This window comes from Camelus ferus, chromosome 6 (assembly GCF_009834535.1).
Source record: "Camelus ferus isolate YT-003-E chromosome 6, BCGSAC_Cfer_1.0, whole genome shotgun sequence".
Taxonomy (NCBI): Eukaryota; Metazoa; Chordata; class Mammalia; order Artiodactyla; family Camelidae; genus Camelus; species Camelus ferus.
In genome coordinates, this window is record NC_045701.1 from 22,363,173 (window position 1) to 22,386,127 (window position 22,955).

The 22,955-nt window shown below is 38.8% G+C and overlaps 1 protein-coding gene and 1 pseudogene across 1 annotated transcript in view; both read right to left on the bottom strand.

Annotated features, from left to right (window-relative positions):
- Window positions 1-427: 427 nt before the first annotated feature.
- Window positions 428-1,641, bottom strand: LOC102510733 (annotated as a pseudogene).
- Window positions 1,642-3,604: 1,963 nt separating this feature from the next.
- CHP1 (calcineurin like EF-hand protein 1) overlaps window positions 3,605-22,955 on the bottom strand; it is a 35,585-nt gene continuing 16,234 nt past the window's right edge. Inside the window, exons 3-7 of the mRNA XM_006176632.3 lie at window positions 21,201-21,281; window positions 17,564-17,691; window positions 9,254-9,315; window positions 5,720-5,842; window positions 3,605-5,580 (exon numbers count right to left, since the gene is read on the bottom strand). Coding sequence (XP_006176694.1) covers window positions 5,527-5,580; window positions 5,720-5,842; window positions 9,254-9,315; window positions 17,564-17,691; window positions 21,201-21,281 — 448 coding nt within the window. The 3' untranslated portion in view covers window positions 3,605-5,526. The remainder of the gene's footprint in view (window positions 5,581-5,719; window positions 5,843-9,253; window positions 9,316-17,563; window positions 17,692-21,200; window positions 21,282-22,955) is intronic.

Consider the following 22,955-nt stretch of genomic DNA (forward strand, 5'->3'; position numbering starts at 1 on the left):
AAAGAAATAATGTCTATGTTTGTGTGTGTTTGCTTTAGGGAATAAGAGATTTTCTTGTAAAAAAAAAAAAAAACACACACACTGAAATTCTGGTTATGGTGCTGGATATTTATTGTAGTAGCCCAGAGACCTTTGAGCAATTTCTTATATCTCCAGCTACATTCAGGTACTAGGTATAACAATTCACTCACCTACTCCAGTTCTTTTTTTTTTTAAAGACATTTATTCAGTGTCATGATCAGACCCTATTACATTTAGCAATCAACAGGATGAGTGCAAAAAAAAATCTACATTAAAACCCTTGGTTGGAATGCTTTACACTTTCCACAGAACAGAAACTAAAATAACCTGTTATACAATTAGTCACAAATACAGTGCCCAAGTTTTTTTGCCCATACACATAAATATTGTCTAAAGTTGTCATCTTTGTAGCAGCTAGGCCCTGCCACCACTATGCTTGGCTGAGTTCACAAATCTCTTGTAAACTGCAGCTTCCCTGTCACTTCTCTGGCTCTCCTCTCCTGCTAAGCATTGTTTCCTGGCAGTAATTAAAACCTTCTGTCACTGCCATAGCTGCTGCTGCTGCTGCTGGAACCACCATAGTCCCCTTGGTTTTTTGGTTTGGCAAAGTATTGGCCACGACCACCATAGGGGCCAGAACTTCTGCCTCCAAAGTTTCCTCCTTTCATAAGTCCCAAATTTGAAGATTGATTGTTGTAATTGCCAAAATCATTGTGGCTTCCACCACCTCCAAAATTGCTACCACTATCACCACCAGAGCCGCCACTGCCTCATCTGTTATAGCTGTCATAGCTGCCACTCCCACCATAGCCACTGCCCTGGTTTCTGTAATCCTGTCCACCACTTCCATAGCCTCTGCTTCCTCCATAACCACCACCATTACTAAATCCATTGTGGCCATCCCCACTGCCACCATATCCACCACCACCACGACTGCCACCAAAGCCACCTCGGCCACTAAAGTTTCCTCCACGAACAAAATTGTCATTCCCACTAAAACCACCTCTGCGACCACCACCAAAGTTTCCAGAACCACTCTGACCTCTTTGGCTGGATGAAGCACTAGCCATCTCTTGCTTAGACAGGGCTTCCCTTACTTCACAGTTGTGGCCATTCACAGTATGGTACTTCTGAGTGACAGTCTTGTCTACGGAGTCATGGTTGTCAAAGGTTACAAAAGCAAAGCCTCTCTTCTTGCGACTGCCCTGGTCAGTCATGATTTCAGTCACTTCAGTTTTCCCATACTGTTCAAAATAATCTCTTGGATGATGTTCCTCAGTGTCTTCTTTAATGCCACCAAGGAAAGTCGTTTTCAGAGTTAAGTGGGCACCAGGTTTTTGAGAATCTTCTCTTTGGTCCTACAACTCTTCCATCCACCTTGTGTGGCCTTGCATTCATGGCTACATCCCCCTCCTCCACAGTGGCATATGTGACAAACCCGAAGCCTCTGGAGCCTCATTACCACACAGTCTGAGCATCCTCCATTGCTCAAAGTGGCTCCTCTGACTCATTGGTTGTTTCGAAGCTCAAACCTCTGATGAAGAGCTTCTGCAGCTGTTTGGGCTCTTTGGGAGACTCTGACTTAGACCTGACAGCGGGGATGGGAGGTTTTAATGATGCTTACTCAGCGGCATCCACGGGCAGAAAGGATACTTCAGGTCTTGAATAGACTGCACAGGGTAGTGGGCGGTGTCAGGACCACCTCCAAATAAACAACCTTACTAGTTTTGATGAGAGATCAGAAGAATCTAGTGCTTAGAAGACTGACGAATTTAGAGAAGAAAACTGAGTCTTGGCATCTCAAGGCTAAGTACTTGATCAGCTCATCCCTCAGATAAAGATGTAAGGCCAGTTACTTACTCCATCTTAAAAGACATGAGACACTTCATTGCTGTCTGCCCCCTACTGGAGCTGTGAGGAAACAGCCTGCAGTACCTCACAAACTTACTGGGTAAATCTCCCATCACTGCTTGATGTAGAGGAAAAGAAAAAGAAAACCTCTAAATTGCAGTTTCTATTAAACTAGATGTTAAACAGATCTGTACTGGCAAATACCAGCCATCTTCAGTCTGAATCACTTGTTGATTCAAGGCTTAGCCAAAGTAGCATAAATTTAGGGAATTTTAGTCCAGTAATGATGACTTCCTTCCAAGCAATTCTGACTTAAGTGTTTGGGTAACAGGATAAATACCTGGTTTTTAGCATAAGAAACCTAGTTTGTAAAGACTGTCCTTCCTGAGTCATCTCTACAGTACTTGCTCTAAATCCCAATCAAGGTGATCTATTCTAATAATATTTTAAATACAAAACTTGGCAACATGATTCTGTAATGAATTTGAAAAACTAGGTAACCACAAATAGTCTAAAAAGAACACTGAAAGTAAGGGAGATTAATTCGATTGCTTGCGGCATTGTGGCATTCATTTCTCTTGAAATCCATCTAGTAATCCCACTCCTGTAAAATTTTTTCAAAGAAAAAAAGTTATATGCAGAAAGGCATTCACTGTTTCATTATTTTGTAACATATAATTGGAAACAATAAGCAAATGGTTAAATAAATATTACATCGAGTTGGTAAAATATTATGTAACCATTAATATAACCTAGGAGGAACAGTTAACATGGGGAACTATTACAATCTGTTAATTTCTAAAAGGTGATGTAATCTCATGTTATGTTCCGTATATGTTAAAAATATGTAATGCAATGGACAGACCAGGAGGGAGCAAAGGAATTAAAACTGGTTAAAGAGACTTTCTTTAAACTATATTTAATATTGTAATGCTTATAGTTTTCTTTTTTTTTTTACAGTTACCAATTTTGTTTTCAGTCACAGATGGTATAGCTGTGGCCATGGTCAGTAACATTAAGATTCCTCCAAAACTGACTGCATGGTCACTCCATCTATTTCTCACTTTCTCCAAATCCTATATTTACACTCAAAGCAAAGCAAAGCTGAAACAGTGCAAGTCATTTTGAATGGATTGAAGGTACTTTTAAGGCAGAGGGATGAGAATAGAAGAGAGCACTGTTTTAGACTTTTTAGGACTGACTCCAGCTATTACTGCTTTGAGTCATATGGCATTACCCTAAACCTTAAAATAAGAGATACTTGAACCCTACACAGATGTAGCAGACTGAAGCTTTAAGATGTGAAAAGCCATGTAATAACAGCTTGGTACAATACGTCATTGAGATTGTACACACGAGGGAGTGGATACCTTAATAACAAGCAATAGACAGATACCCCATTTTTAGGTCTTTCCTACATTTAAGGAGCCAGGGAGTCAAGAACAGAAACAGAATCCTACCTGGAGCAAGTGGAAAGTGGCCGAGGCTGACAAAGCCATGTCCAGAGGCACACAGTGCCAGCCCCCAGGGGAACGACCCCATTTCATTATGTCCAGGCAGCAGCAGATATAAAAGCTGATATAATCTCATGTCATATTCCATTTACGTTCAAATAAATGCCATTTGACAGCACAGACATAAACCTGAGTAAGGGAGACTGTGATTTCAAACTTGAAGGGGACTGAGTTATGCAAAATTCCTGGAAAATACAGGGACAAAATCGACCAAGTTATTTTGTTTTAACCACAAGTATTTATTGATGGGTCGAAGAATACAATTTTAATGGAACAATAAGGCACAACTGTGGATTAAAACAGTTTGCTATACAGCCAAAAGGAGGAGAAAGCCATAATCTTAGGAACTTTAAATATGCAGGTCAAAGAGCCTCTGAAGTACCTCTCTAACAGACCAGTGTCAGACAGTTCTTCCCTTTTGTACAATTCCTATAATACATTGCTTGATCATGAAGTCAGACTGAAACTTCACCAAGAATTCCTCAGTCGTTTATACTTGATTCATCCAACCTGGTCACTCTTTCTTCCCCACTCTTCCTAATCCCTTTACAGTTTTTTTTTTTTTTAAAGCAATTCCCTTCCTAAAGTATTGTGTATGCATCTTGGGTAGCCTTCCAAAGCAAGGAAACAAGCAAGCAAGCAATGAGTCAAGAAAATCAGCCAAGGACAGATACACAAATGAAGAGACTCACAAAGACAGATGTTAGGATGCCAACAGCCTGATTCAATGTCTGTGCTAAGCTGACTTAGGCAGAGAAGTTGCTCTGGTTCATGCAAAGGCCTATAAAGCCACCTCAAGTTGTGCCACTGGTGCCAGACCCCTTGTTTCTAAGGGATCAGCAGTGGTCTAAGAGAGGAGCTAGGAAGTCAGTGTAACCCGGCAGCTAATGATGTAATACATTCAATGCTTTGGACCTGTATTAGGAGCTGACTATGGCTTCCAGCATGAACATTTGTCAGGTGTAAAATTCAGAGAATTCTGTGCAAAACTTCAGGACACTGAGGACAATCTTTAAAACTCGTGGACTGGGATGAGTTAGGCACTTCTGTAACACTAATCTTTCTATTTGGAAATGTGAAGTGAAAAGCATTCCAGGGCACGTAACACTGAGGCATAAACCACGCTGCAGCGGTGGGAACACACCAGACTTTTAGGGTGCCCAGCCTCATTGTTCAAAAAGCCTTTGAGGAAGTCCCCAAGCGTATTGTCAGAGCAGCCCTTCTGGTGGTGACAGCATCCCCAAACTAAGCAAGCCTGCAGGCATATGGCTAATTTCTGGAAAGCCAACACTGTACCGACAGGAGCAGCCACATAGGGATGAATGTTGAGAATCAGAGGCCAGAGGTAGAGAGACCTGGGCAAGCCACCTACAAGACTTGGCTCTACACCTCTCACTGAGGCCACCACCTTTCCAGAACATCTCCAAACAGCACTCTGATGACACAGCAGAGTGCAGGGGACCAAGAGATGGTCACATTTTTCAGAGAGAAGTGTTAGTTACTGAAAAGCTCCTGGAGAGGCAACATCCCAGAGACCCATTTAAGAGTAAAGGTAGATTTAAAACTGCGAGACCACTGAACTATACTGCCAAGTCAGAAATACATTTAACAGGCATAGCTTGGAGTGCCAAGTAGAACAGAGAGGACTGAAGCTTAATAAAAAGCAGGGAGACTGAGAGACTAAGTGAATGGTATGTTGGGTGAAAGAGAAGCAGGAAGCAAAGGACGTATAAAAAATGATGAAGGAGCATGCCAAGCCTAGTTGGAGGAAAGGCAGCATGGCTACAGTCCATATCCAGTGAACGAGCTTTGCTGGCTGGTTCTTGGCATGATTCCCTCTCACTTTGTCAGACTGCATGCATGTGTGGCATTCAGCAGAACAGAGGGAGATGATATTTAGAAATGGAGATAACTGGCGAATGATACTGAGCAAAAATAGGTTGGGTGTACCATTCTGTAATGCCCTTTTTATACACCAAAGGCAGGTTTGTGTTGACGGGACATTTTGGGGGTAGTCATGCAACAGCAGTAGTACTTTGGGAGAAGGGGATTGATGGGGTGGAGGTGGGGCTGGTGGATAGGACTTTCAAGTTCCAGTTCTTAAATACTAGAAAGCAAGGAACAGTTTGGTCTCAGTCCTTTAGTGAAGAAATCGAATGCTCATTTTCTGTTCTACGTCCACCTTCTCCAAAACCTGGGGAAAAAAAAAAACCAATTATAGTTACGAAGGTCACAACAGGAGAAACTGCCCCAAGCTCTTATCTGAATGTTTCTTCCCTCCCTTCTGTACAGTAGGTTTTAACTCTTTCAAACCAAGAGGTTAAGTGACTGACCTTAACAAATTCTGTGAAAGATATGGCACTGTCCCCATCCTGATCGGCTTCCTGGATGGTCCTGTCTGCAATGCTGCCCAGCTGCTCATCTGAAATATTCACTCCGACCATCATGCGTAGCACCTGCAGGACCAAAAGCCAGGAATTATAGGCGACTTGCGTCAGGGGAAATCTTTTACTAAGATTAAAGTTATGCCCACCCTCTTTTCGTTTGATGTGATCAAATATAACAGCCAGACAGCTGAAACCCTTATCTTTCATCTAGGCCATTCTAGACAAGGACATGAACAGAACTCTCTAGCAAGGTCATTGACTAGGAAGGCAAAGCCTCACTTTGGGAGAGTCCTTTACATTTTGCTCCTCCCTATTCTTCCTGCCTGGAATGTAGATATGATGCCTAGTGGTACAGCAGCCATTCTGCGACCATAAGGTCACAGTCAAATGTGCTATGGATGCCAGAGCAAGAAGAAGACTGGTTCCTGGACATCATTTAGGTACTGTACCAACCTGGACAACCTATCCCCAGGCTTCTTGTTGCATGAGGCAAACTAATCCCTTATTGCTTTATGTCAGTTTGGTAGGGCTTTCAGGAATCCCACCCAAATGCAGTCCTCTTTGAGGCAGTGCATTAGCCCAGTTATCCCTAAAGTATGGCCAAGAAACATAAAGATCCTTGAAAGGTTAAAAACTAAATCCCCCTTTTTAGAAAAATAACAAGCACATTTAAAGGGCCGTAAGCACTGTGGTAAAGAAAATTAAACACTGTTTCACCAAATATGTTCTCAAACTTGGTAACAAAGAAACCCCCTTGTCTCCTTATTACTCTGCTAACATCTTTATATGTGAATATATATTGAAAATTGCTACCTTAAGCAAAACAAGCAACTCTAATGGCATGACTTGTAGACAATATGAAATGGAGGACAGGGTGCATTTATGATGCCTCACATGGCTGTAGTCAGCTACCTCTGTCTTCAACAGGTAAGAGCTTAGCTTTCCCACCAGAAAGAAAGGACTTCTAGCCCTGCTGTTCACAGGCCTCTCTTTCCCCTACTCCTCTACATCCTTCCCCAATCTCATGAAATAGATTTTTAAAAAATAAATGACAGGATATTCTGAAGAGAAAAAAACAGCTGAAATATTAATTTGTATCAACACTGTTTCCCTCCCCACCTACAAATCAATTCTTGAACACTGGAAGTTGTACATTTGTATAGAAATGTACACAAATTGAAGGATTAATAAAAAGAGGCAATACGAGCAAAAATAGTAAATGGCCAACTCATTTGCCATCTTCCCTGTATGTGGCCAAATAGACAAATCCATCCTCTAGCAGCAGCTTTGTCAGGTCTCAGTCCAGTTATTCTCTGAAGTGTTTCATTTTTAGAATTACAGAAATGAATTGTGCATGTGGGCTGTGTGTGTACAGAGGGGTGGCCACAAGAGTGATGGTGTCTTAAAAATCACTCATCCAGTCTGCCAGTAAGGACACAAAGGTCCAGAAGTGGCTGGATACAGGTCCCAGCAGCCAGTGGCCGAGCTGCCCACCCAGGCCTCCACGCCCAGCTCGTGCTCTTTCTACCTTTTGGTTCCAGTCAGAAGTTTATTAGCAAATGGAACCTCTATTACTATTTTTAAACACGTGGTGAGGTTTTTTTGTATATATCCTTTATCAGTTTAAGAAAGCTCCCTTCTCTCTCTGTTTCTCTAAGACTTTTTAAAAAAATCATGAATGGATGATTAATTTTATCAAAATTCAATGGAAAAGACCATTTGATTTTTCTTCAGTCTGTTAAGGTGGAGAAATATTATTGATTGGTTTTCTAATTTTAAACCAACTTTGAATTCCTGGTATAAACCTATCTTGGCTGTAATACAGTATTTTTTTTTTAATATATTGCTAAATTGGATGTGTTAATATTTTGTTTAGGATTTTTACATCTATGGGAATGAAAGAGATTGCACTGTAATTTTCTTAGACAGTCTTTACAAAGTTTTCTTGTCCAAGTTACACCAGCCTCATAAAATGAGTACAGCAAATATCTTTACTGAAGTTATATTTGATATACAATAAACTGTACACATTTAAAATCTATAATCTGCTAAGTGTTAACATATGTACACACTTGTAAAACTGTCGTCCCAATCAAGATAATAAAGATATCCATCACCCCCAGAAGTTCAACCAGAACTTTTTACAAAAATCATACTAGGAATATATGACCACTCAACCCTTCCTTTAAGAGGGATAAACTTAGCACAAACTTCTTAATAACCACTGGATCGCTAAGAACTGCATATTACCAAATATTTTAGAAATGGCAGTGTCTAGAAAGGTAAACTTTGTACTTTTCTCATTTTGATAAATGTTCAAATGTTCTTCTTGCTGGGATAAAATCAGTTCTCTGACACCTCAACCATCAATGAACACATTTCATTTTGGGCCTGAGGAACACTCTAGTCACAGACAGGCACTCTGGCCATATGATCTCCTCACTCTCTCTGTAGGCTTTTTTATCCTAATAACAGAAAATAAATTAACCTTCCACTCAAAACAAAACAAAACAAAACAAACAAAAAAAAAACCAAACAACTTTCTGGCAGCTAGATCTGGGCCAGAGGATAAACATGCAACTCCAACTATAGAGTGACTGCCTCTATTTTTTCTTTTCAGAGGTCAGAAACCTACATGTAGCAATTTTAAAGTGAATAATTCTTACTGAAGAAAGATGTCACCAACTGAACGGCAAAGGACACTAACATTGACCTGCAGAAGGTTTTGGTTTTTATTCAGACACAGAAATGTAGAAACACCCTGGGTTGGTCCTTATTCTCAACTCAGAAGACTTTTGAAGACAATGAGTCACACTTACTTCAGGGTGAGTGGAAACCACTTTACTTTTTAGGTTTATCTTGAAATAAGGAAATCTCCCCATGGAAATTCCTGAATGTGTTAGCCTCCTAGGGTCCTCCAGCTTCATAAATAATAAAAAAACAAAAAAGGAGAATTTTCTCCTCCTAAACTTGTATGTAGGGAAGAGGGGGAGGGAGGGAAGAGAAAGGCAATGCTAATAGGATGGAACGCCGGTAACTACTATTAGGACAGGGAGTTGTCTACAGGGAGCAACAAAAGACAGTGAGCATTGGCTCAGTGTACACCGTCCCAGCAGTTCCTGGACTCTTGCATCAAGCCCACGGACAGATGAAACAGCAGCATTTATGTAAGTGTCATCAGAATTACCAATAAGCCAATTTGACAATAACTGAACTATCTGATCTAAACCATCTCCCATATTTGAGCTCTGCCAGTCAGCACCTAAAAGATATTTAGTTAGCTTTCAAATAGTGGAGACATCTGTGGGAACTCAATGAGCCATTTCAAATTTTCCCCAGGTCATCTGCTCTGCTTTATATCTAGGACAGGACTCTGCAATACAGCAGGTGTGAAATAAATGCTTACTGAAGGAAAGAGCAAGAAGAAGCCAGCAGGGCCCAAAAACAAGTCATCCACGTGTATGGGAGCTCCCCACATACCTGTAACAGCTCGTCACGGGAGATCTTGTCATCTTTATCCAAGTCGTACAGTCGAAAAGCAACTGGTAGGAAAAAACAAGAAGTCAGTAGAAATTCAGTAGTGTTTTGCCCCTTCTCAAGGAACTAAATATATAAAGGACACCAGACAGAAAACTGACAATGAATGAATAATTTTTCCAAGAGCGACTGCCATTAGTTGTAGAGCTTTTGAAAACACTGTAACATTTAAGAAACTGAGATGCATCTTAGCTTCGATGAAATATGGCCCTTCATCAGACAAATCAGAAAACTTAATAAAAAGTCCAATGTCCTCTTTAACTTAGAATGTTAAAAAACAAAACAAAACAAAAAACCCATTAAATGGTTCTGTCCACTAGGCCATCTCACACAGCCCATCCAGTCTACTGTGCACCACACTTGAGGGAAGCTGACGGTGGGAGCCATACAGGTTCTACACAAAGTATGGACTGAACAGTTGATACACAAAGTATCGCTTTGGAAAATGACTACTTCAGCAAATTCAGGTCAAGTTTCAGATAACCCTCTAGCATTTGGGAGTCCTGAAGGTAAAGAACTTCAGTTTCAAATAAAAATGCCAAGAATGTGATGGTGTCCTGGCCTTATCATGTTTCTCTCTCTCTAACAACAAAGAAGTCTTTTAGAAACTAGGATATCTAAGATAGAAAATCACTCAGTGCCATGTTGCTGAAGGGCTACCAACTGAATAGTGTGATAACATGTTATAAACACTGTGAGAAATCATACTGAGGAAGTGACTGCCCTGTAATTACAGCTCAATTTGGTGTAGTTTTGAAGCTCTGAATGACTTCAAGTACACCACTAAGATTTTTGGTTTCAGTAAGGTGCTGCCAGTACTGAAAGGCCCAAATCCACTGCTCCAGAGTTATTAAGAGACACAGATTTAGATCTGGTCCTGGGACCTTGGAACTCACAATCTAGTAGAGAGCAACACACAGTACACATTTTAATTCATTCTAAGTGCTATCATACTTACGAAATGCTGGGGAACAAAGTGTATGGCTGATGTGCCTTTCTGGTTCAAGTACTATCTGAACAAGGTCTTGAAAGACAAACAGAAATCTGATGAAAAGTGGCATTCCAGGCTATATGGTCAGGACACTTAAGATGGCTGTCCTCTTGCTCTCAGTACATCCCCTGCTCAACCAATGCCTGCCTCACCTAACCTACTCACATGACTGACCTTCCTATACACTTGCCCCAAACTCCAGCTAGTGGCTGTTCTTATCAAAGGAAGAGGCGTTTGAGGGGTGTGCCCCCCTGCTGGTTTCCCTGGTAACCAATGAGCCAATCTGACATCAATTCCCCCTATAACTGCTAACCTCCCCTTCCCCTGGGAGCAAAGACTGCGCTGTGTCTCGCCCACCATCCACTGCATATGGTTGAGAGTCGTTCCAGGACCTGGCTTTAGACATGTAAGCTCCCCCATACATTAAACCACTGATGTCTCAATGCTGGAGAGGCTGTGGAGAAAAGGGATCCCTTCTACACTGCTGGTGGGAATGCAGTTTGGTGCAGCCACTGTGGAAAACAGGATGGAGATTCCTCAAAAGACTAGGAATAGACTTACCATATGACCCAGGAATCCCGCTCCTGGGCATATATCCAGAAGGAACCCGACTTCAAAAAGACACCTGCACCCCAATGTTCAGAGCAGCACTATTTACAATAGCCAAGACATGGAAACAGCCTAAATGTTCATCAACAGATGACTGGATAAAGAAGATGTGGTATATTTATACAATGGAATACTATTCAGCCATAAAACCTGACAACATAACACCATTTGCAGCAACATGGATGTTCCTGGAGAATGTCATTCTAAGTGAAGTAAGCCAGAAAGAGAAAGAAAAATAGCTCATATGTGGAATCAAAAAGAAAAAAAAAAAAAAGAACATAAATACAAAACAGAAGCAGACTCAAAGACATAGAATACAGACTTGTGGTTGCCAAGGGGGCGGGGGTGGGAAGGGACAGACTGTGATTTCAAAATGTAGACTAGATAAACAAGATTATACTGTATAGCAGAGGGAAATATATACAAGAACTTGTGGTAACTCACAGCGAAAAAAAAATGTGACAATGAATATTATGTATGTTCATGTATAACTGAAAAATTGTGCTCTACACTGGAATTTGACACAACATTGTAAAATGACTATAACTCAGTAAAAAAAAAGTTTAAAAAACCTCCCAAAACCCAGCACTGATGGTTCTAACTTCAAGACCAACTCTAAATCCACTCCTTTATTTGGGACCCCACTTGTCCTGAATGGCAGTGAGATAATTTTCCAAGCTTGTTGGAAACATACTGTCAATAAAAATGTCACTAGCAGGAGGAAAAAAAAAAGAAAAGAAAAAAAAAACCCACTGATGTCTTTGTCACTGACCCCAGGCTCTTCAGTCTTGGAGCTGGGTGAGTATAGTCCTCACAGGCCTGCAGGGTGCAGCCCAACACAGGCAGAGCTAATTCTGGGTACAAAGGCATGAGAACATGGGTGAATATCTAAAAGTGTAAACATTACCCCTTGTATCCACCAAAAGATAAAAGAAGGCAGGGGGCCAGAATCCACTAAAAGTCCAAGTGAAAATTTTAGAAAAATCTAATTTACTCTTTGTAAGATACATATTAACATTCTGGAAGGGGGAGTAACTAAGAGAGACTTTCTCTGATATTTGTTTTCTTTAATTTGGTTAGTTGAGTAACTATCTTTACCAAATTTGAGGTTTTATATGCTTAGGAGGTTTGGATTCCAAGGGAAAGGAGACAAGTATCATAACTGTTCCTAAAGAAATATGTGTTTGATATTCTCCAAACCACACACACACACACACACTTCTGCAAATGCTGTCATCTTTCTAAAGTATCATAAAATGTGTTATCCACTAAGGAATCTTTAGGATGATTTCAGGATGGAAATCTGTTTGCTATATAACCCATAATTATCTGTCTCCGAATTTCTTAATTGGGTAACTGGAATAAACACATCCCTTTCTGCCAAAGTATTTACAAAAGCCTGAAATGCTAATTTCTGAAACCCAGCTGCCATGGACTGAAATTTTGTGTCTCCCTCCAAGTTCCTATGTTGGAACCATAAACCCCAATGTGATGCTATTAGGAGGTGTTATCTACCTGCCCTCACCTCCCTGCCCTCCTCTCCTCCCACTCACTTCTTTCTTGATAATGCTTCTTTGTTCTCTAAACACACCAAGTACTCGTTTCTATCCAAGGACCTTTACACCAGTTGTCCCCTCTGCCAAGACCTCTCTTCTCCTAGTTTTGGCATAGTTGGCTCATTCTTAGCTAGAGTTTCAACTCCTCAGAGAGGTTTCACCGACCACTCATTCTAAACATCTCATCTTATTTATCTCCTTCACAAAACTCACCAGGATCACAAATCCTGTTTAATCTTTTGTCTTTTTCCACATAGTCTGTCTCCTTTATTTGATCATAAGCTCTATGAGAGCAAAGACCTTTATCTGAGTTATGCATCATTGTATCTGGGTCCTAAAATAGTGCCTGGCATACAGGAGTTGCTCAAACATTTGCTTAATGAAAGACCAAATGAATGATCTCAGTCAAACCTTTATCTTTTAATCACTGTTACTTCTTCTTAAAAAAAAAACCGTGGTAGAATAAACATAAAATCGACCTTTTTTGACCCTTTTTAATTAGTGTGCAGGTGAATACTTTCACATTGTTCTATAACCATCACTACCATCCATCTCCAGAACTTTTTCATCTTCCCCAACTGAAATTTTGACTCATTAAACAATAACTCTGCATTTCCCTCTGCCCCTAGTCCCTGGCAACTTCCTATGAATTTGACTACTCTAGGAACCTCATATAAAAGGAATCAAACAATATTTATCCTTTTGTGTCTGGCTTATTTTTATTTAGGATAAGTAGATTTATCCATGTTGTAGTATGTGACAGAATTTCCTTTTCTAAGGTTAAATAATATTTCACTGTAAAATATATACCACATTTTGTATATCCATTCATCTGCTGAAGGACACCTGGGATGCTTCCACCTTTTGGCTACTGTGATAATGCTGCTCAGTTTCTACAATGATCAGTATATAGAAGTCAAATTTTAAAAATGCACAGTATACTGTATATATGTATTTACATGCAATATAATGTGTATGTGCAGTCGAACTGTAATAATTCTACCAAATAAAACTGAAAAAGGAACAAAAAATAATGCCACTCAGTTTCTTCTTGGCTACTCTCCCAAACTCCACTTCACCAATACTCCTCATCATCCACATAAAATATCTTCATGTAGACTCATTTCCCACATGACTCATTATGTGTTATAGAAAACTTAAACCATTTAAGAGGACAATTAGGACATCAAATGGGAAAGTTATAAACCTCTCCCTTACTTACCATGCCCTGGAGCATTCTAAGATGGGTTGTACCTTTCACATAAGACATTATAACACACACAAGACATTATAACCTCTCTGATTGGAAGAGGAGAATAAGGAACCATTCCTGGAAGCCAATCAGAGCAGTGGTACTATGTGTGCTTGGGCCTGTGCCTACATAGGTACAGTTCAGCCTTGCTGATTGACCTTGACATTCTTTCACTGCAGCATAAAAAATAAATAGGACAAATCATGCTCTCTGAGTTCCTAAGAGACTATTCTATGAAGATGAGCTATAAACAAATTTGCCTGAGCGGCAAATGTGTTGCTAGGTGTACGATGTTCAATTGTTCTCCGTCTACAACAAGAGGTGCCTCCTTGCTGCTTCCAAAGCTCTGTGGGAAATTCAGAGAAAAACAATACATAGACAGACCAGCAGACATCCAGGGTTCCTCCTGTAGCTTTGGTTTCACTGCTCTACTTACATGAATGTGATCCTAATAAATAGAATGCAACAGAATTCTAATTCATTTTCAGCTTCCTGTATAAGTTGATTTGAAAGCCAAGACTAAAGTAATGGTAAACACCATGCATAGCATGCACAGCACTTTGCTATTATTCTATTTCACCCTAGGCTTCCTGTTTCTGTGGCATTCAGGCTTTTTTCCTTCCTAACAGAAGCTTATCCACAACTTCAGGAGGGAATTCTGTCTTTCTCTCTCTCCACTGTCAGACACGATGAGGGGAAAACACAGACCAACTGCCACTGAAAACTATCATGTGACCATGAGGAGCCATGCCTTTGGATGAAGCAGATCCTAAGGAGGCAGAGCAGAGCAGTAGGAAACACCGGGTCCTTGACAACATGATCAACCCTGATGCTTGCCCCACTTGACTTGTAAAGTGAGACAATATATTTCCTTACCGTTGAAGTCACCGAAGTCAGCTGAAGGCATCCTAACTGATAAACTAATTACCAAATCCACTAATGCTATGTGGAATATTTTCTTTAGGGTCAGTGTGAATCAATGAATTTGCTTACCCATTCATTCATTGATGGACACGAGTTGCTTTCTTGTTTCAACAATTGTGGCTAATGCCACCGTGAATGGGGGTGTACAAATATCTCCTTGAGATCTTGCATATATGCTTTACCCCAGACCCCCTGATGGTAATATCTTGCATACCTAAAATATACCATCAAAAGCAGGAAACTGACAGTGCTACAATCCACAAAGTTTAATCATATTTCACCATGTGTGTATGCACCTGTGTGTGCAGTTCTATGCAATTTTATCACCTATGTAGTTTCGTGTAACCACCAACACATTCAAGATACAGAGTTGTTCCATAGCCACAGGGCCCTAATGTTACATCCTATTATTTGATGTATAATAAAGAAGCACCTCTATTACTGTATCACAAAGTTGCTTTTAACACTTTGTTAATTATATTTCAATATAATTGGTTTCCTTCATAGTCCTATGTACTTTATTTCATGCATTCAAAAACCTCTGAGATGAGGTCAGTAGGATTTCACCAGACTCCTTAGGGAATTCATGACCTGAAAAAAGTAAAGCCCACACTGTAGAGGGAATTCAGATAACAGGTCTGTGTTACCCCTTTAAAGCCTCCTCTAATCCCAAATTAGGAAAGCAAGCATAGTTTTGTAAAGCACAGAATGTCTCTTAACTGCCTTCTCTTTAACTAAATTACTGGATTCATGGATGCCCTCCCTCCCCTAGGCAAATCATTCCAGCTGATGTGGCAGCACACTGTATACCTGTAGCTAATAGGCAACTCTTGAGTGTCTACTCCACCTTGTGAGTTGGATGCTTACCAAGAATCAGTGTGTCAATAGTCCTAAAACCGTGCTATTTGTAATTTTCATAAAACCAAATAATTTAATACAAAATGAGATGTATGTGAAAAGAGTTTTTATTTCAATGAAAATCAGATTGACTGCCTTTGAAAGACTCAAAATTAAGTCACTAATAAAAACAAAAAAACAAATTGTTCCTAAAGTAAGTGTGTCAGGACAACTGTAAAAGATTGAAGAAAAAATGTAAACACCGGGATTCTATTCTCAGAATGCTTTGCAAGTACCTGTAAGTTCTCTTTCCACTAAAAAGAAATTGCAGCCAGAAACCTTAGCCAGTACATTACAGATGTGTTCTATGCAAAAAGGTCACACAATTCCCATCAGCAGACCTTTACTAAAACAAACAAACCAAAAAAACAACTCTTGGTCCAACATCCAAAGACTGGCCAGTGAATCTGTTTTTAAATATTTCAAGGAAAATTATAATGTTAAACCATGTATCCTTCTCTATGATTCTATGCTATAGCTGAGTTTTTCAATTGTTGATCAACTCCTGGTGTGACACTGAATAAGAAAATTTCTACTGTACTAAAGCCAGCATTAGGCAAATATGTACTAAATATATGCTAAAATTCATAAAACATTAAGACATGACGCTTTGTCTCAGACAGTATCTAGTCTTGAAAGAAGGAAGGGGAATCTGCTAATAAAAGAGCCAATATATTTGCGAACAATTCATTAGAATTCTATTTTCTTCTATATTCTGTTTTGTTTGTACTTAAGTTTTCTGTTCTTCATTAAGGTATACGATCTTGTGGTAAAGAAGAACAGTATTTTATTATTTTGGTTCAAAAATCTATGTATATGCATGGCTGGGATATTGTGCTGTACACCAGAGATAGACATATTGCAACTGACTGTACTTCAATTAAAAAAAAATACAGACAAAAATCTTCCCTGTCTTATATAACAACACTTATTTCAGAGCTTCTTAAACTCTTCACCTGAAATATCAACAGAGGAGTGAACTCATACTCCTATAGACAAGGAGACCTGGGGCTATGACCCAAGGGCCACAAACTAAAAGTTTAGGTCTCATGTACCATCTTACAAATATATCCAAATTTGGCTTTATATTCTACAATTTATCTATATTTGTTCCAACATTAAAAAGACTTTTAATTTTTTAAAAAATCACCTAGTAAAAACTTGACGGGCCCAAATCACTGTGGTTTCACAAACTTCACTGTATACCACTCTGCACCCTAGTAAGAGAAGCTTGGGCTCAACCAATTCAATACAATTTCAATTTCAACTTGTGTTGAACAAAAAGAAATTTAATTTTTATTTCTTGGAGAAGTATTGTAAAGGATAAGGCAATATACACGAATCATCAAGGGCAGAGGGAAATCTTACAAGTATCCAAGGAAAGGAGGCATAAGGACAAAAATTTAATCTTGCACTAACCCAGCTGTTCATCCCTACTAAAGTCACCAGTATCTATCAAACTCTAAGGTGGGCAGGGTCTTTTTCATTGTTGTCACTCTGGCTCTTACCACAGTGTGTAGCACACAGTCGACATTCTATAAATTTTAAGGATTTTTTTGGGGGGTTAGGTAATTAGGTTTATTATTATTTTTTTAATGGAGGTACTGGGGATTGAACCCAGGACCTTGTACATGCTAAGCACACGCTCTACCACTGAGCTATACCCTCCCCTAATTATAAGGATATTATTAGCAGCAACTCTTATTGCCAGACACTATTTGAAGTACTTGATATATATTAACTCATCAAATCCTCATAAGCTTCCCATGTAACATCCTTTAATACCCCATTTTACAGAAGAGGAAACTGAGGTCCAGAGACTTTAAGTAACTTGCCCAAAGTCACATGACAAAAAGGAACAGAGCTGGGATTCAAACCCAGCCAGTTTAGCTCCAGGGTCTGAGCTCTTAACTACTATGTTTGAGTAAATGCTTATTCAGTGAATGAATGAATGCTTGTTCAAGTAAATGATTTGTAAGAAATGAAAAGCAAATATCATAAGCCAGAAGATTTTATCTCCTTACAGTGCAGTTTGTTGCTTCGGCTGTTGAGTGGTTCTGGTCCATTCACATCTTTGCTCTTTTCATTATCCTCAATGGGTCGGAAATGAGCCAAAGTTCTCATGAATCCACGGAAGTTTACCTGGTCCTCTCTGATTGGGAAATATAACAAACAGAACATCATGTCAATCAAGGTGATTATTTCTTATGAATTCAATGCACTGGCAACTGGTTTAGCTAAAGTGGCCTGAAAGTCCATTTAATGAGGTCTCTTTCCCTATGCATGGTACTTTAGGGCTCATAAAATATCTTTATTTAAGTCTTGCCCCAACCTTGTGTAGTAGGTATTACTATTCCCACTTTACAAATGATTTATCCAGACTTAAGAGAGGTAACAGGACTTACTAGGGACAATCACCTATTGAATTTACTTATATCTCTTTTCCCAAAGAGGATTTTGAGTAGGCACCAAGGCTGTGCTATCAGGCAAGCTGGAACTTGAACTCACTGCTTCAGACTCTGTAGTGAACAGCAAGTTAGTCACTTTAACCCAATGACTCCCCAGCCAGCTCTCATGTCTCCCCTACAGCCACGTATACCTAGCGATATTTTAAGGTTAAGGCATATTATGGAAAAGCTGCTTTGGAAATAAAGTTTATTTAGTTATAGAATAAATACATTTGTGGAAGTTTGGTAAAAAGAAAAGTAGAAAGAAAAATACCACTCCTAGTTCTCCCAATCAATTACAATCGTTAATATATTTTCTCCCAATAATTTTTCTATGCTTTTTAGATAATTGTGAACATACTGCATATATAATTTTGTATCCTGCTATTTCTAAACTTTTAAACATGTATCCAATCAATATAAATACTTTGAAACATTTTAAACATCTGCATAGTAATTGTGTGGCTGTATCATGATTTTATTATTCTCTCATAATTGGATAGATATTTTCCCCATAATGTTTTGAAAGACTTCTTTGTGTATAAAGCTTTTTGGGTACTGAAGATGAGAGAAAATTACCACACTACAAGCTAATCGGTAACCCTATAAGAAATAATTCTAAAACTTGAATGAATAAAGAATGCTTTTTAATATTAAAAAATAATGTCCTATGTGACACAGTTATTTACCTAAGGCAGTCATGGAAAGAACAGGTTGTCTGGTTCCTGTGGCTACCTAAAAATAAATCCTAGTCTTTGTGTGCCCCATTGAATAGATGCGGTATGTAGAGTCTCATAAGTGCCAGGCAGACGGACAGATCAGAGACCTTCTAAAGGTAGATAAGAGTTCAAAGGTGAACTTGTGAGCCCCTTGTACTCAAAAGAATGACCCTTCATTCTTTAAGGTAGCTATACTGCTAATGGAGCAGTACCTCTCAAAAAAGTGAGTAAGAGCTGAGGAATGAAGTAATGTATAGTAAGATTTGAGTCACATGCCGGAATAAACAGGTAAATGAGTACATATATAACTGGCATAATGTCTCTGAGTAAAAGGGAATGAAATATCAATGTCCTACTTTCAAATCTCATTCTTTCAAAACAAACTGAACCTGCGTAAGACTTAAGAAACAAAAAGCCCAGAAGCCAAATATTTATATCTGATTAGAGTAAGAAGCAGAGTGCAGCTTGCTAAGTGCCCAGCCGTACAGCCAAAGTGGTCCTCCGCTTCCTCACATGCACAAGTACAACAGCACACACTGTGTCCTTAACAAAAGATCAGTGGATAGGATGACAGGCAACACTGGAGTCACAACAAAGACGAAGGTAGTCTGGCCTTTATAAAACAGCTTTCCACAAGCTGCTTCTTCAAATAATTGATGACGACTCTAGGGAACACTGAAAAAAAAAGTTGGCAAAATGACTCTATAGGGTTTACTTTTCATTGTAAAAGGTTTGGATACCAAGCATAGTAGTGAAAGTTACCTCTGGACAGGGTTCAATTCTCTCCATAGGCTAAAAATAAGGAAGTGAAAAAAGGGAAGGGCACGGCACTAAAACCACACCTGAAACAAACAGGGCCCTTCAGGGAGAGAAACAGTGCAAAATGAGGAAGTGTATGTGATTACTCCTGGTCAGCATGAACCTGGAAAGGGCAGGTCTCAGTCTGATGAGTCCTGTCTTCCTGTGAACTGGCTGCTAGTCTTCTCCTCTGACGGTCACTCAAATTCACTGAGCGACCAACTTCTCAACTTGCAAATTCCTTAGCTCTCAGTTCAGAGTTCTAAAATTTCCTCTCCAGGTATTTTACCAACCATGTTCTTACTGACAGTCTCATTATTAAGAACTGGCAACCATAAAAACTTTAAAGTCCTCTGGGTCACATAAACAAATCACAAGGAACCAGGAAGCGATTGCTAAAGAGACTACTTACAACAAGATTATACTTTATTCAGGAAAAGGTTCCTAATCAAATCAGTAAATATTGACTCAGTACTTTGAGATCAGTGTATTAGGCAGTGACGCATAGCAAAAGCCTAGTGTTACATTACACAAACCTAAATCTGCTTGAGAAAGTGTGTGTGTGGTGGGGGAAGTATATCCTTAGTCAATGTCATACAAGAAAAGACGGCTGTGGTAAGTTCCAGATCAAAGGAGGCCAAAAAAATACGATATCTGAGCCAGACTGGATCCTACAATGGAGGGAAGAACATGCTAAAAAGGCAATTACTGGATAAAGTGATAAAATTGGAATATCAATAACATATTAGGATAAAATAGATAACGGGGGAAATGGATGAAAGTGGTCAAAGGGTACAAACTTCCAGTTATAAGACGAATATGAGAGGGGAGGGTATAGTGGTAGAGTGCACGCCTAACATGCACAAAATCCTGGGTTCAATCCCCAGTACTGCCATTAAAAAAATAATAAATAAATAAATAAACCTAATTGCCTCCTCCCACATCCAAAAAAAAAAAAACAAAACAACCACAAGGATAAAAAAGATGAAAATGTTCTGGGGATGAAATGTACAGCATTGAGACCACAGCTAACAACATTGAATTGTATCTTTGAAAATTGCTGAGAAAAATCTTCAAAGTTTTCATCACAAGAAAAAAGTAACTATGTCTGAGGTGATGAAAGTGGTATTAATCTTACTGCGGTTATCATTTTTCAATATATAAATATGTAAAATCACTATGCTATACACCTTAAATTTATATAATGTGTGTCAGTCACATCCCAATAAAGCTGGGAAAAAAAGAAAATATATAATATTTTACATTGAATATTATTATAGCACTTGATAGGCATAGTGAGTGTAAATTATGCACTAAATTCAGACTTAATATGAAAATATAATAATTTTAAAATATTGATTACATATTGAATGATAATATTTTGGATATATTGAGTTAAATAAAATATACCTTGCCAAAGTTAATTTAATTTGTCTTTTTAAAATTTTTTAAATGAGGCTATGAGAAAATTTGTAGTAATTATGTATGTGGCTTGAATGATGTTTTTATCAGCTACGACTGAGAGAGACAGAGAGCACACACAAATGAGGCGAAATGTTAAGTGACAATAGATGCATCTGGGTAAATGATATACAAGTGTTCTTCTGTACTATTTGCAAATTTTGCAATTTTTCTGTAAATTTGAAATTATTCCAGATTAGCCTCGGAAAGGAAGCCCAAGAACTGCAGGGACTCACCCCTCTGGAAAGAAGGCATTGATGATTCGGTCCCCCAATGGGTTGATGGCAAGCTCTGGAATCCGCTGGAAGTCTTCCCGGCTGCCAAGAGAATCACCATGAGTTAGAGACCATTGGCCCTTAGCATGAATTCCTTCAGTCATGCAAGAATACAACCTCTCAAGAATATTACCTCCTGGAATTTACTTCTGTGGCAAATTATACCAAATAACTGCAAAGAATAGCACTTTAATAGCTGCCAAGTGTTTCTTGCACCAACTCAGGAGTAGAAGCCAGCTTTGACTATGCCACATTCCAGTGAATTCAGCACACAAGGTCCGTCAATAAACCAACTGACAAGCAAGTACTAAGCTGTCCCTGTAAATGATTCCTTGAACACTACCATTTTCTACTTAGGTATTAAGTTTGGAGAATGAACAGCAACAGCAAAGTACCAAATACTGTAGAGCGTGAATATGGGAGGAAAAATTCAGAGTGGCCTCCGTATCCTTGGTAAGAAGACACATAGCACCTTTATACCCAAGGAGAGAAAAAAAATGTGACGACTAACTGATTCCATACTTCCTTACTCCAACTGTCTTTTCCTCCCTCACCTTCCATAGACCAGAGCTAGAGAAGTATTTATCCCTGGAACATGGCAAGAGCAGCCATCCTCTCGCAACTTGGAAGTCTGCGGAAGTGAATATTGTTAGTTACCTTTCACTGTATACGCATCATGTGCCCCACTAACTCCACCTATATACTTTATCTCATTTCTTCATGTCAACATTTCATCTATAATATCCTTTTAGAGCTGAGGAAATTGAGAGTCAGTGAGATAAAGTAACTTGTCCAGTGCTACAAAATGGCAGAACTGCGATTTATTTATTTGTCTGTTTTTGTTTTTTAAATTGAGGTATAGTCAGTTTACAATGTTGTGTTAACTTCTGGTGTACAGCATAGTGATTCAGTTATACATACATACATTCCTTTTCATATTATTTTTCATTATAGGCTATTACAAGGTACTGAATATAGTTCCCTGTGCTGTACAGTAGGACTTTGTTGTTTAAAACTGCAATTTAAATTGAAATCTGTAAGTCAAAGCGCATGTTCTTTTATCTAAAAAAAAAAACAAAACACATATTAAAAAAACTTTTTGAAAGAAAGGTGCTCTCCCAAAAAATGTTTAATAAGTATATTTTTTAAAAATATACTTTGGTTGATATTCTGTGCCAAGAACATAAAGCTGTCTATAATATAGACAATATATCTACAAAATATCAGTGTCATAAGAAGAGAGAAAGGCAGAGAATTGTAGAATTGTTCTAGATTAAAGGGGACTAAAGAGACACAACTGAACTCAATCATAATCCTAAACTAGTAAAAGAAACAGCTATGAAGGACAGTACTGAGCCAATAGGTAAAAATGGACTATGGACCATATAGAATATGAAATACTACATAATAGTACTATGCCGAAATGCTAATTTCTTTTTTTTTTAACTTTTTTTTTAGTGAGTTAGTCATTTTACAATGTCGTGTCAAATTCCAGTGTAGAGTACAATTTTTCAGTTATATATGAACATACATATATTCAGTGTCACTTTTTTTTATGCTATGAGCTACCACAAGATCTTGTATATATTTCCCTGTGCTACACAGTATAATCTTGTTCATCTATTCCACATATGCCTGTCAGTACAAATTTTGAAATCCCAGTCTATCCCTTCCCACCCCCCACCCCTTGGCAACCACAAGTTTGTATTCTATGTC